Here is a 12,536-nt window from a genome sequence, read left to right as displayed (position 1 = left end):
GGGACCCCCGACAGCGCCTCCCTCCCCGCGCCGCGGCACGCACCCCTCCCTGTCCTTCCGGACGCGGACCGGGCGCCGGCCGGGCTCCCCCGGGGGGCGTGCGCCGCGCGCTGCGCTCCGAGCCGCGCGGGCCGGAGGGGCGGTGGCGGGCGGGCGCGCGGGGGCGGGGGAGCGGCCGGGACACGTGTGGCGACGGCGGGGGCGGGGTGGGGGTGGGGGGAACGCGGCGCCCGGGGCTTTAAGAAGGTGTGGAGGGGGGCGGGCGCTTTCCCAGGCCTGGCCGAGGGGCGTCGCGCACAGGCAGCGGCGGTGCGAAGGAGGCAGTGGACGCCCGCGCTCTCGGCGCCCGCAGCCCCGGCCCCGCGCTGCCACGGCTTAAAGTAACTTTGGGAGCCGCGGTCTCCCGCGGAACTTCCCGGCCGCGCTCTCCGCCTTCGCTCCGCGTGGCGCGGCTCCTCCTCGGTGCCGGCGTCTCCCAAACTGAATGAGCGAGCGGCGCGCGGGGCGCGCGGCGTTGGCGGCGGCGGCGGCGGCATGGAGCGCGGGCGCTGGGCCCCGCGGACTCTGCTCGTGGCGCTGCTGCTGGGGGCGACGCTGAGGGCGCGCGCCGCGGTGGGCTACTACCCCCGCTTCTCGCCCTTCTTTTTCCTCTGCACCCACCACGGGGAGCTGGAAGGGGACGGGGAGCAGGGCGAGGTGCTCATCTCCCTGCACATTGCGGGCAACCCCACCTACTACGTGCCGGGACAAGAATACCATGGTAGGTACCGCCGCACCTCCGTGCGTCCCCCGACGGTGCCTTCCCAGGGGCCCTTTAAACACCAGAGCGGCGACACCCCCTTGTCCCGCCGCTTCGCTCTGCAGGCGGGCGCGGGGGAGCAAAGTTAGCGGGGAACCGAGTCGCGACTCGGGATGGGTGCACTGCCCTTGCCCCACGCTCACGCACACACCCCCCACGCGTCCCCGCGGGCAGGGCCGGCGCTCGTGCCAAACGCCTGAGAATTCTTGGGGGGCTCGGGGCTTCCTTCCCCGCTGCTGGTTGGTGCAGCTGCCACGGTGAGGGGCCGCGCGCCTCTTGCTCCCCTCAACCTAGACCTTTGTCCTGCTCCCTGTCTTCCCTTCGAGGGGCCTGCGGGGCGGCTTGGGGGCTGTCACAGGGCTTTGCGGGCCGGCCGGTGGCAGATCGAAGCGCCCCGGTGCGGCGCTGTCCCGCACCGCCCGCCGCAAAGTTCCTGCGGCTCGCCAGCAGCCGGGAAGCCCCTGTGGGCTGCTAACGGCGCCCTGTGCTTTCTGAGGGGGTCCCCGGCTCGGCAGTGCTTCCTGGTGTCTCCTCTTGTTTTCCTGTTTTGGCCACGGTGCTGGGCGTTCGGGTCACCTTCTGGCGCTTCTCAGTAACTTTGCTTACATTTGCACAGCTCCCAGTTGCAGGTGGAGCCCCCCCCCCCCCCCCCCCCGATGTAAAGGCACCTTTGGGAAGGGGATCATTTTGCAGTCCTTTCTGGAAATTAGCACTACGGAAGACTTTAGCTTCAAGACATAGAATTCATCCTAAGCTAGTACACTATGTGGAGAAATCAAACTAGTGTCTTTTCTGTGTTTCTACTGGGACTTCTGAATGTTCCGCTTCGATGGTGCTTTTAAGCAATGACAGCCACTATTTAATCTGAATTTTAAGCAAAAAATAATTAGACCCAACCGAATAGAAACTGCTGCCTGGTTAAGTCGTGTTACAGTTTCTCTCTCTATTAGGCTAACCGTTGTTGACAGGGCAAGAGACAGCCCGAGGGACACTGGCATTTCAGAAAGACATGCGTTTAAAAATATTAAGAATCCGTAAGAATTTTTTTTTCAAAACCCTTCATACTCTGGTTTCTCTTTTGCTTTTTACAAAACAAAAACAAAAACAAAAAACAAAAAACAAACAAACAAACAAACAAAAAAACAAAAAACCTTCCTATCTGTTTTAAAATATTTGGCCTAAATAAATGCTTCCTAGTTTAGAATAATGTTTTCGCAACTTTCTTGTGGCACGAAGTCCAATTTACTGGGATTTTAAAAATTAATTTTGGAAAATCAATATCCTGTGACTAGTCTCACCTTTCCCAGAAACCCTTCCTGCATTGTCGTCCCTAGAACAATCTGGTGCTTTTCCCGAGTCTGAGGCTCTTAAGTGGAAAGAAGCCAGCATGATGACACCTGGGAGCCTAACCCAAGACAGATTGGTTGGGCCACTCACTCAGTGTGAGTAGCCTTAGCAAAGATGCTTGCCCAGTGCTAACTCCCAGGAGAGCAGTAGGTGAGCTAGCAGGGCGGTCTCGGCAGGCTGTGAAGAAAGACCATCTGATGGCATGAAGCCCATTTTTGTTTCTGTCTTCCACATCAGTTGTAAGGTGCTGTCATGGAAAATTTAAGTCAAAAACACTAAACCGTACTGTAGGCTTTTCTTTTGCTGTAAAGTTAGCAGGTGTGAGTCCACCTACCACGGACGATAATCGGGTCTGAAGTGACCAGCAGGTGACATTGAGGAAGAATGAAGTGTAATGCTTTATACTGGGCATTGGGAGGAGAGAATTTCCAATTTTTGCCACTGAAAAGGTAGAGGAATCTTACTGTGCTAAGTTATAAAAGGTCAAATTAGTGTAAGCTTTGAGGATAAATTCCTGATAACCTAGTTCACCAACCACTTATATTTGAGCTCTAGCTGTAGCTATAGGCCTTTAGTAACAGTTTGTCTTGTAGGATGTTCCACACGAAGAAGAAATGTTGAATGCTTTTTTTAGATCTTTTTTTCTAAATTAATTTTAAAATTAATTGTTTAGCATCTGGAAGAAGTGAATTGCTGATAGTTCAAAACTTAACCCAATATACTTTCGTGAGTGGCTTATTTGGATACGTGACCAAAATGGAAGGTTCTTTGGCCAAAAAGTTGATGCAAGCTTAAGGAATCTGTAGAATGTTGCTTGCGACTTTGCTCCTAACCTTCTAGGTCTTTAAAAGGTAGTAGCTATGTCCAGAAAAATCCGGAGTATCTATGATTTACATAGAACTTGTGTTAGGACAGATGATGTTGGGTACAGAGCTGATAGATTTTTTTTTTTGCTTTTTAACCTGAGAGTGCACTGGTTGAGGTGGTGTGTACATGTAACGTAGAACGTTCATGAAGATCAGTGAATGGACAGTCTAGATTAATAAGAAATCTAGAATAAAGACGTTAAAAATCACAGGTTCCTGTATTTGTCGTGTTTATTTAAAGGTTTCTATCAAAAATCTTTGACCAAACATAATGATGAAATATAGTACTAAAGAATTTGAAGCTTGGGACTGTAGCAGAATAGTTACAGATTTCCAGCATTAAGTAGTTTATTCATCTATCTGCAGTATCAGCTGCTCTGTAAATAGTGCATGGTTGTATCTAATAGGCTCCCATCTCTTAATTAAGTGGTGTCACTCAGCATCTCTGTTCTCATCTTCTTACATCTTTTAAATTCTCTTGTCTGTGACTCCCTTGAGATGGCATTGTTAGCCACGACGAACTATATCTTTCCATGAATACACTGCAGTGTAGAAGCTTAGCAGAAAGAGGTTTTATATGCATCATTACAAAGATCTTGGGGTCAGACATTTTTTTTCTAGATTTTTTATTTTTTGCACGAATCCCAAGATCTGGTCTGTTTTCTCAGTCAGGGCTTCCAGGTGCCAAATCTGGGTAATTTTTTTTTTTTTGGATAGAAAGTTGCGAATGATGGGAAAGTAGGAAATGGTGACCTAGATGGTCTGGGTAGCTGTTTTCTTTCCCAGCCACGCCCGGCAGCTGACTGCCTGTGCTCCTGGGGACCAGCACAGTACTATGACACGCGAGGGTCAAGGTGAAGTCTGCAGCCTTCCTCTCCCGTGGTAGTGCCTCTTCCTCATCTGCACCACCTATCTGTCTCTCTACCACTGTTGTTTGCAACTCCTCCCCCAGTCAATTGACATTTTTCCTTAATTGTGGAAGCATTTCCCCCCACCCCTTTATGCTTAAAATGACTTCAGCATCGCTAAGCCGGAAGAGAACATATTGTGGGATAGGAAGACTTCAGATACCCCTGAAGTCCCATCAGCGAGCACCTGCCCACTTGCGAAGTTGCCTTCACTCAGTCACCACCAGAAAGGAAAGATCAGCTCTGAAAAATCATTGCCCCTGCAAGCCAAGGGTAGATACAGGAGTCTATCCAAAGCGCTTGTGCTTCCGTGAGGTCATTCACCTGAATTTCTAGGAACTAGAATCTCTATTCTTAGAGGGCAATAATGATAAGAATGTGATCTAAGCAGTCTATTGAGGGAAATCGATTCTTTGTGGTTCAGACTGAATTAGTGGCATACCAGGGAGGATTCTCTTGTATTTTGTAGATCCACCGCCACCATTGGTGGTTCTTGCATGCAACATTTCCATGCCATTTAAAAAATCATACTGTGAGGGTGGGCAGGAAAATCACTTTCCTACTGAACGTTTACCTTAAAAAAGTAAAACCAGGATAAAATATTTGGGGCACGTTGCTGTAACAACTGCCAATTATCTATTGTGGACAACCTGTGTTCTGAAATCAACTAGTTGCTGTCTAAAGATCACTGTTCAAAGGAAGTATACTGGATGTGGTGGCCTCTCAAATCCGAGTGATGGCTCTCTGTGAGACACAATGCTTGGGCACATACTCTCGATTTAATTCCTTTCAAAGACACGATTTTACTATTTGGATATTAGTCATTTACCTTTGCTAAACTAACAGTTGTTGATCAGGTGTGTGTGTGTGTGTGCGTGTGTGTGCGTGTGTGTGTTTAATCCTCCTTTGGTGTCAGATTATTTAATCAGCATATTGAAACTCTTAGAATCATTTGTCAGATGCAATTTATAAATGAACTGCAGCTGTGTCCTGCTTGGATCTGACTGAAAATGTGGCATTTTAAAGCATTTTGCTCTGCTTGTCATGTAGTTCATCTTACTCTCTGTAATTTATTGGAAACATTTTACTGATGTGGCTCAGATTGTTTCTTAAACCGAATAGATGTTGTCTTGTGTAATTCATATTCCTTGTGTGTTTCAGTTCCAATCTTAAAAAAAGATCAGATCTTTAGAGTCATAATTCAGAATATCATTTAGGCAGAAATTCTTACTCCGTAGTAATTCATTACTAAAAATTATTTAGAATATTTCTTTCCAATTTTTTATTTTAAATTATTTCTATTTTCATTAAAATGATAAGCACAAAATAGGAAAGTTGTGTCATTGTAATCATGTATTATTTTTTGCAGAACTGTCTGATTCGAATAAATTTTTCTTTCTATCTTTGAAAAGAGGTTGATAGATATTATAACGAGATTTTTAAAGTCAATATTATTGACTTCCCAGTTTTTCATAAATTAATTTTATTCAAGAGAAAATATCTTAGGCCTATCTTTGATTTGTTTTTACCCTTTTGGGAATTGGCCAATTTTACAGAATGATCTGGGAACCTCACATTATCAATTATTTGGGATAGGTTGCACAGTAAGTGATAACTGTTTTTCTGGTTATTTCAAGTGTGACACAGAAACTTATTATGTCTTTAGTGCTCACAAGCAGCTGCTGGTGCAAGAGCCCCTTTATTTAAAATAGCCTTTACAGGTGAAAATCATAAATAAATTGAGTGGCAAGTACTTTTTGAACATTTGCATTTTAAGAGTTATACTGGTCAACATACTCACTCAAGAAGATAAAGTTATTTCTGTTATATAAAAGCATATTTTAAAAAAAGGATGATCCTACACTGAGGGAAAGAAGGGAAGTGGGAGGTGTGAGGTTGGAATGGGCAGGTGCACCATGAACAGAGAGAAGTGATGTAGGTAGGGTGTGTCTGAGTCACGACATAACACGCATAAAAGGAAATTCATTTATATATTCTTGTTTAAAAAACATTGGGGTGATTGATACACCTTTCACCTAATTTTAGATTCATTTAAAAAATAACCAAACTATCATTTCATCCTCATCAGCTTAAAGAAAATTCTAAAGCACATTTTTAAGAAACTGGGATTGAACTTTTCAACCTTGAACATCCCATAATGACTGTTTAAACATAGAAATGGTGTATTTTTAAAAAATCTGGACTCTAGAACATTCTGCAAGAAGTGATCTTTCTTTGGTGTCAAGTGTGTGGCTCAGAGAGTAATTTTCACCACGGTCACCTGCCATGCTCATCTCAAAGAAGACAGAACTTCTGACAAGTTGACTGCTGTGCTTATGAGTTAACGAATTATTTTTCAAATGCACTGCCTTTAAAACTGTGCATACTTCATCCCCCATTTTATTCTGTCCCCTGTGGGTCCCAGCTATGGAAATGAATTTGAGGGTGTGTGTGGAGCATAAATGAACAAGTGTTGGTTTGTAGTGTGAGGTAACCCTAATTGCTCAAAACACAAAGCTAAGCTGGTTAAACTGCTTTGAATACCACAAAGGGATAGTTACAGAGGCTCTGAGCTGCCAACGTAGACATTAAATACCCTAGTAATCCTTTTCTTAGAAAACTAAAACGATGTTGAAAACACATTTTTATTGGTGAAAGGTCCCTCTTCAATTATAGGAGAGCTGGCGATGGGTTCCAATAACACTGATTGTGGATGCCCACAAACCTAGGGACCTGAGCAGGGCTGCTAATAGTTGGAGCATTTATCAATTATGATATTCACTGACCATTTGCCATCATAGAAGTGGGTAAAAGTAGGTTTGCGTATTGCCATTGTAAATATCGGTTTGATCTGCTCATTTAAAGCATTTTACTTGCCCATTTGAAAAACCATGAGCTAGTTATTCCCAACAGGAAAATAGGGTCCCTTCTCCTGCATTGTAAAATCTTTGGTAGAACACCCAAGCCTGAGGTTGTTGGATTCCGAATTGGCTGCCTTCTTTGCTGTCAGTGTGTGGTGACACTGTAGTATCAGAAGTTTGGGCACAGAAACTCTTAGATACAGCCGATGGGATGCTGTAGCAATTGGAAAACAGCACACTGAATGCATTTGAATCCCAAAGGCAGCTCCATTTTGAGATCTCTTGAATGCTTGAGTGCTCTAGGCTGCTCCTGGAAAGCTGATGAAGACGTGACTTCATCATCATCCCCGTTACCTCGGGTTATGTCACTGGGTTGCTGGTCTCATTGGCAAACGCGTAATTGCAGCTGCATAGCTACTGCCATAGTGAAGCCACCTTGTCAGGTCGCTGGCATTTGATAAGCAGACCAGAGAGGGCAGCAGTGCGGTGAAAGGTGGAGTGCCCCAGATTGGAAGAAAAGAAGGGAGTTCTGTTTTCCTGATTCATTTAACAGGCAGAGAGGGAGGCTAGGGGAGAGAGAGACAGACAGAGAGAACTCCCACCCACTGATTCACTCCCCAAACACTCATAAAGCCCAGGGCTGGGCTGGGGCCATATCTGGGAGAAGCAGCTCAATCCAGATCTCCCAGTTACATAAGCCATCACTGTTATCTCCCAGGTCTGTGATAGCAAGAAGCTGGACTCATGGACACCAGAGCTGGAACGCAGGTATCTTAAGCCATGACTTAAATGCCAAGCTAAACACCTGCCCTCCTCAACCCTCCAGGGTATTTCTTGAACAGAATCTACTTCATTGTTTTGTTGCATGTGAACTCCAGTGTGTATTCCAGCTCAAACATTTGAAACTTGGGTGGCTCCGGGCTCAGACTCATGACCCGGTAAAGAGAAGCCCAGAGAGGCACGGTGATGTAGTGGGGAGAGTTCAAGCTTTTGCAGCGGGGATCCGTCTGCTTATCTTGCACCTGTCCTCTCTGAGCTGCGGAGTGTATATTTCTAATGTAGAAGCCATGGTTTCCACTTTTCATTATCGCTGATATAAAACAAGACATTGTATATAAAGCATGTGACACACAGTAGGTGCTTACTTGGAAATGGAGGTTATCATCTGCTGCAGTCACCCAATTTGAGATAAGATGAGATATCAGGATAAGAGCTGTTCATCTGTGCCTGGCCAACAGGCGACACGTTTCAAGTGCGATTCCAAACTGAGTATGTTGAGAAGGGTCACAAAAGTGGAAAAAAGAAAATCGGCTCGCAACCAAATATGGATGCACAAGCCACAAAAAGTGTTATTTCTTGCCTTCAGATATCATAAAAATTAGTATAGTTTTAGTCCAGTAGAAGTTTTTGTTAATTTATCCACTTCTTAAGTCAGACATTCTTGTTACTAAATTGAGTATTTTTCTCTAGTTGACCAAGATAGCAACCAAAAATGTGTGGGTTTAGATAGCGGTCTGGGGACAGATGCAGAATTGAACAAATGTAAAAGAGTTTCATGCTTGTATATTTGGTCCAATTTTTTTATACTATACAAGGGGTCTTCAAAAAGATATGGGACCTATGTATGAGGAAAAAGCTCTGCACGGACTTCAAACAAATCTTCCGCCAAAGTAAACTTCTCTCTTGAATGCCATTTTTTAAGAACTTTTTGAAGCACCCTCGTATGTGTGCGTGTCCACAAAGCCAATGTGAAATGATTTTAAAATACAAAACTCTTTCAGCCAAACTGGAACTGAGAGAGACTGATGTTGACAGAGTTTGCCGGTCCTCAGAGACTGAGTGAAGAAAGTAGATGGTGAACCGCAAGGCCAGCCCATCTGTGAGAAAACACCCACAGCCACACCCACACCCAGGGCAGAGTAAAGCCGTGGCTGGCAGTGCACTCTCTGTGTCCACGGCAGGTAGGTTGACCTGGGCAGTCACATGACCCTGTGTAGGTTGTTCAGAAGCCTGGAGTTAGATGATCTCCGTGGGGATTCCGGAATCTATGAAAGTTCGTCCATCGATCTCATGGTTGAGATCTTCTCTGGACTATTGGAGAGCAATTGCTCTGTTTCTAGACCCAACAGTGCCACGTTTTGTGGCTCACGTTGATCGTTGTGTACAGTTACCTCTAGGATGCCTCTCTCACTAAATGATTTTGTTTGGATCAAAGGTGTCCAAAAATACCCCCAGTCCTGTATGATTCTGCAATGTTAAGTGGAAGTCAGCTGATTGCAATCTTTGGGGTTCTTGATAAAACAAAGGAGGTTTTCAGAAGACTCGGCAGGTACATGTTTTGTTTTAGTCTTCATTTCTTGGGACCATACCCTTACCTGTATCTTCTAGCCAGGAGGTGTTGCAGCCCTATTCTGTTCTTGAGGATCCTGGCCACACGCTAAGAATAGTGACTCAGAGCTGTAGAGGGAGCTGGGTCCTTATGTATATTCTTGGCAGCTGTGTCAGCCCTGGAATAATTTGGGAGTTTCTTTTATCATAAGAAAAGTTACTCGGGGCCAGCACTGTGGCCCAGCGGGCTAATGCCCTGGCCTGAGGTGCTGGCATCCCATATGGGCGCCGGTTCTAGTTTGGGCTGCTCCTCTTCTGATCCAGCTTTCTGCTGTGGCCTGGGAAAGCAGTGGAAGATGGCCCAAGTCCTTGGGCCCCTGTGCCTGCGTGGGAGGCCTGGAGGATGCTCCTGGCTCCTGGCTCCTGGCTTCGGATCAGTGCAGCTCCTGCCATTGCGGCCAATTGGGGAGTGAACCATTGGATGGGGGATCTCTCTCTCTCTCTGCCTCTCCTCTCTCTGTGTAACTCTGACTTTCAAATAAATAAATAAATCTTTAAAAAATATAAAAAAGTTACTCCTATTAAGTCATCCTGAGTTTATGTTCTGAATGTAGTCCTAATTAATATGCATTTCTTCGAAACACATGAAGGAACCAGTTAACGTTCTCTGCTGTGTCTTGTATCCAGTTCTGAATTGCTCTGGTCCTCTGGTGCTTTAGCTAGGCTGTTTCCTAGGATACTTTGGAGGGTGTATTTCCAGAATATCCCTGCAGGTGGTTACGATGGTGCATTTTGTATTAGCTCTTGTAGTTGAGCTGTGGGAAGGTAACCTGTGCCTGACCTCTGGTTTCTGGAGTCGCTTATATACTGACAGTTTATGCTTGTTAGTTTCCGCCTCTGAACCTTGTTTGCTGACACTCTTATCTCTCCAAAGTGCAGCGTCACCATATGTAAATCCTGTTGACATTTACAATACCTAGAAGTGCCGCTTGGCTGTGAATGTGGGCTCTGCCCTCACCTTCACCTTGTCTGTTATGTCTGGCTCAAGCCTCCAGGACCGAATCCAAGTTTGTCGTTCTCTCCTGCTTGTTACATGTCAACAGAGGAAGCGACACCGCAGGCTTACCTGCAGGAACATGTCATCATTTGGCGGAGGCCACTTCTGTTACGAGTGTTGACATATCCTGTGGTCCTAGTCCCTGTCCTTTTCATACTTCCTTTCCTAGCAGCCACACTTCCTGCGTTCTCACCCTGCAGAAACTTTTATGTCCAGTGTGGTTTTTTTTTTTTTTGGGGGGGGGGGGAGGGGACAGGGAGGGGTGGGAGATATAGGAAAACAAGTTTCTTTCTAGGTCTTTAAAAAAAATAAAGTGGATTGACATTGCCATTCTGAGCACTGAGAATGAAAAATGGCAGCTGAAGAACTATCGGAATAAATCATAGCCATAGTAATGAGTGAACCCTAAACTAGCACTTAATAGGTGCCAGAGACTAGGTGCCTTATGTGTATTAATGCACGTGATTCTCAGCAAAAGCCTCGGGAGCAGGTGCTGTTACCCTGCTTCTATGGCGGCAGAACGGAGTCACAGAGAGGTGTGCCTTTTGCCCAAGACTGCAAGGCTACTTCTTCAGGACTCTGTCTCACTCCAGAGTCATTGGAGTGTACATTTATCTTTTTCAATGATGATTATTCCTGGGAAGGGAAAATAACAAGGAATAATAAAAGTCATTTCAGGAAAGAGAAACTCAGGAAAAAGCAAAAGCTATTTTTGCTGCTTAAGATAAAAGATTGCTGGGCAGGCATTGAGCCCAGGCATGCAGACACCCAGTAGGAGGTCCAGGTCCCACAACCGAGGACCCAGGGTTGGCACCTGGCTCCTGACTCCAGCTACCTGCTCCTGTAGACCCAGCAAGGCAGCAGTGACGGCTCGGTAATTGGGTTCCTGCCTCTCATGAAGGGGACCTGCGTTCCCAGCTCCCAGCTGAAGGGTCAGCCAGCCCACCCATTGCAGGCATTTAGAGAATGAACTCTGAGTGGGAGCTCTCTCTGTATTTCTCTCTGTCCCCTTCTCAGAGCCTCTCAAATAAGCAGATGATGACGAAGAAGTAAAACATAAAATAAAGATTTCATATATCAGTCCAGAAGGCTGGAGTTTTGTAGTTCTAAGTTTTCAGTTGTTGGACTACACATGTCTTACAGATAAAGCCCGAATCAAAGGTATTATCTAGTGTGCTATCTGCATGAAAGAGCTATTAGCATGCCTTCCAAGTAGGGAAGGCAAAAGTACCAAAGAGCCGTTCCAAAATTTTTTTTTTCAAATTTATTTTTAACAGTTTAATATAATTTTTATTAACATGCCAAATTAAATAGGAAATTTGTTCTCTGACTCACCAGTAGAACTTAAGTACGGTTTGAATACAAGAGGAGAATTCAAAGAGGTATGTGGCAATTTGGGACATGCTCAATCGGAATCGGACTTGCCCCAAATGGTGGAGTTAGAAACGTGCCAGGGGATTCCAATACAGTCCCATCAAGGTGGCATGTACTAATGCCATCTCACTAGTCCAAGTGATCAATTTCAGTTCACAATTGATCACACTGATAGATCTAAGAGTCACACGGATCACACAAACAAGACTAATGTCTGCTAATACTAACTGATAAAATCAAAAAGGGAGAGAACGATCCATCATGGGAAGCGGGATACACAGCAGACTTATAGAATGGCAGATGTCCTAAACACACTCTGGCCTCAGAATCATCCCTTAAGGCATTCGGATCTGGCTGAGAGCCCATGAGAGTATTTTAGGCATGGAAAGCCAAGACACCCTGGATAAAAAAAAAAAGAAGACCTAAATGAAAGATCTCTGCAAGTGAGATCCCAGTGGAAAGAACGGGGCCATCAAAGAAGGAGGTACCTTTCTCTGAAGGGAGGAGAGAACTTCCACTTTGATTATGACCCTGTCGGAATAAGAGTGAAGTCGGCGAACTCAAAAGGCTTCCATAGCCTTGGCAACTCATGACTAGAGTCTAGGGAGATTACTGACGCCATAAACAAGAGTGTCAAATTGTTAAGTCAACAACAGGAATCACTGTGTACTTACTTCTCATGTGGGATCTGTCCTTAATGTGTTGTCTAATGTGAAGTGATGCTATAACTAGTACTGAAACAGTATTTTACACTTTGTGTTTCTGTGTGGGTGCAAACTGATGAAATCTTTACTTAATATATACTGAATCGATCTTCTGTATATAAAGATAATTGAAAATGAATCTTGATGTGAATGGAATGGGAGAAGGAACAGGAGATGGGAGGGGTGTGAGTGGGAGGGAAATTATGGGGGGAAAGGCATTGTAATCCATAAACTGTACTTTGGAAATTTATATTTACTAAATAAAAGTTAAGAAAAAAACAAAAACAAACAA

The 12,536-nt window shown here is 45.2% G+C and overlaps 1 protein-coding gene across 1 annotated transcript in view; it reads left to right on the top strand.

The window, feature by feature from the left end:
• Positions 1-534: 534 nt before the first annotated feature.
• RELN (reelin) overlaps positions 535-12,536 on the top strand; it is a 581,586-nt gene continuing 569,584 nt past the window's right edge. Inside the window, exon 1 of the mRNA XM_062213575.1 lies at positions 535-760. Within this exon, the coding sequence (XP_062069559.1) occupies positions 535-760 (226 nt within the window). The remainder of the gene's footprint in view (positions 761-12,536) is intronic.

This window comes from Lepus europaeus, chromosome 1 (assembly GCF_033115175.1).
Source record: "Lepus europaeus isolate LE1 chromosome 1, mLepTim1.pri, whole genome shotgun sequence".
Taxonomy (NCBI): Eukaryota; Metazoa; Chordata; class Mammalia; order Lagomorpha; family Leporidae; genus Lepus; species Lepus europaeus.
This window is presented reverse-complemented; position numbering and strand designations above follow the sequence as displayed.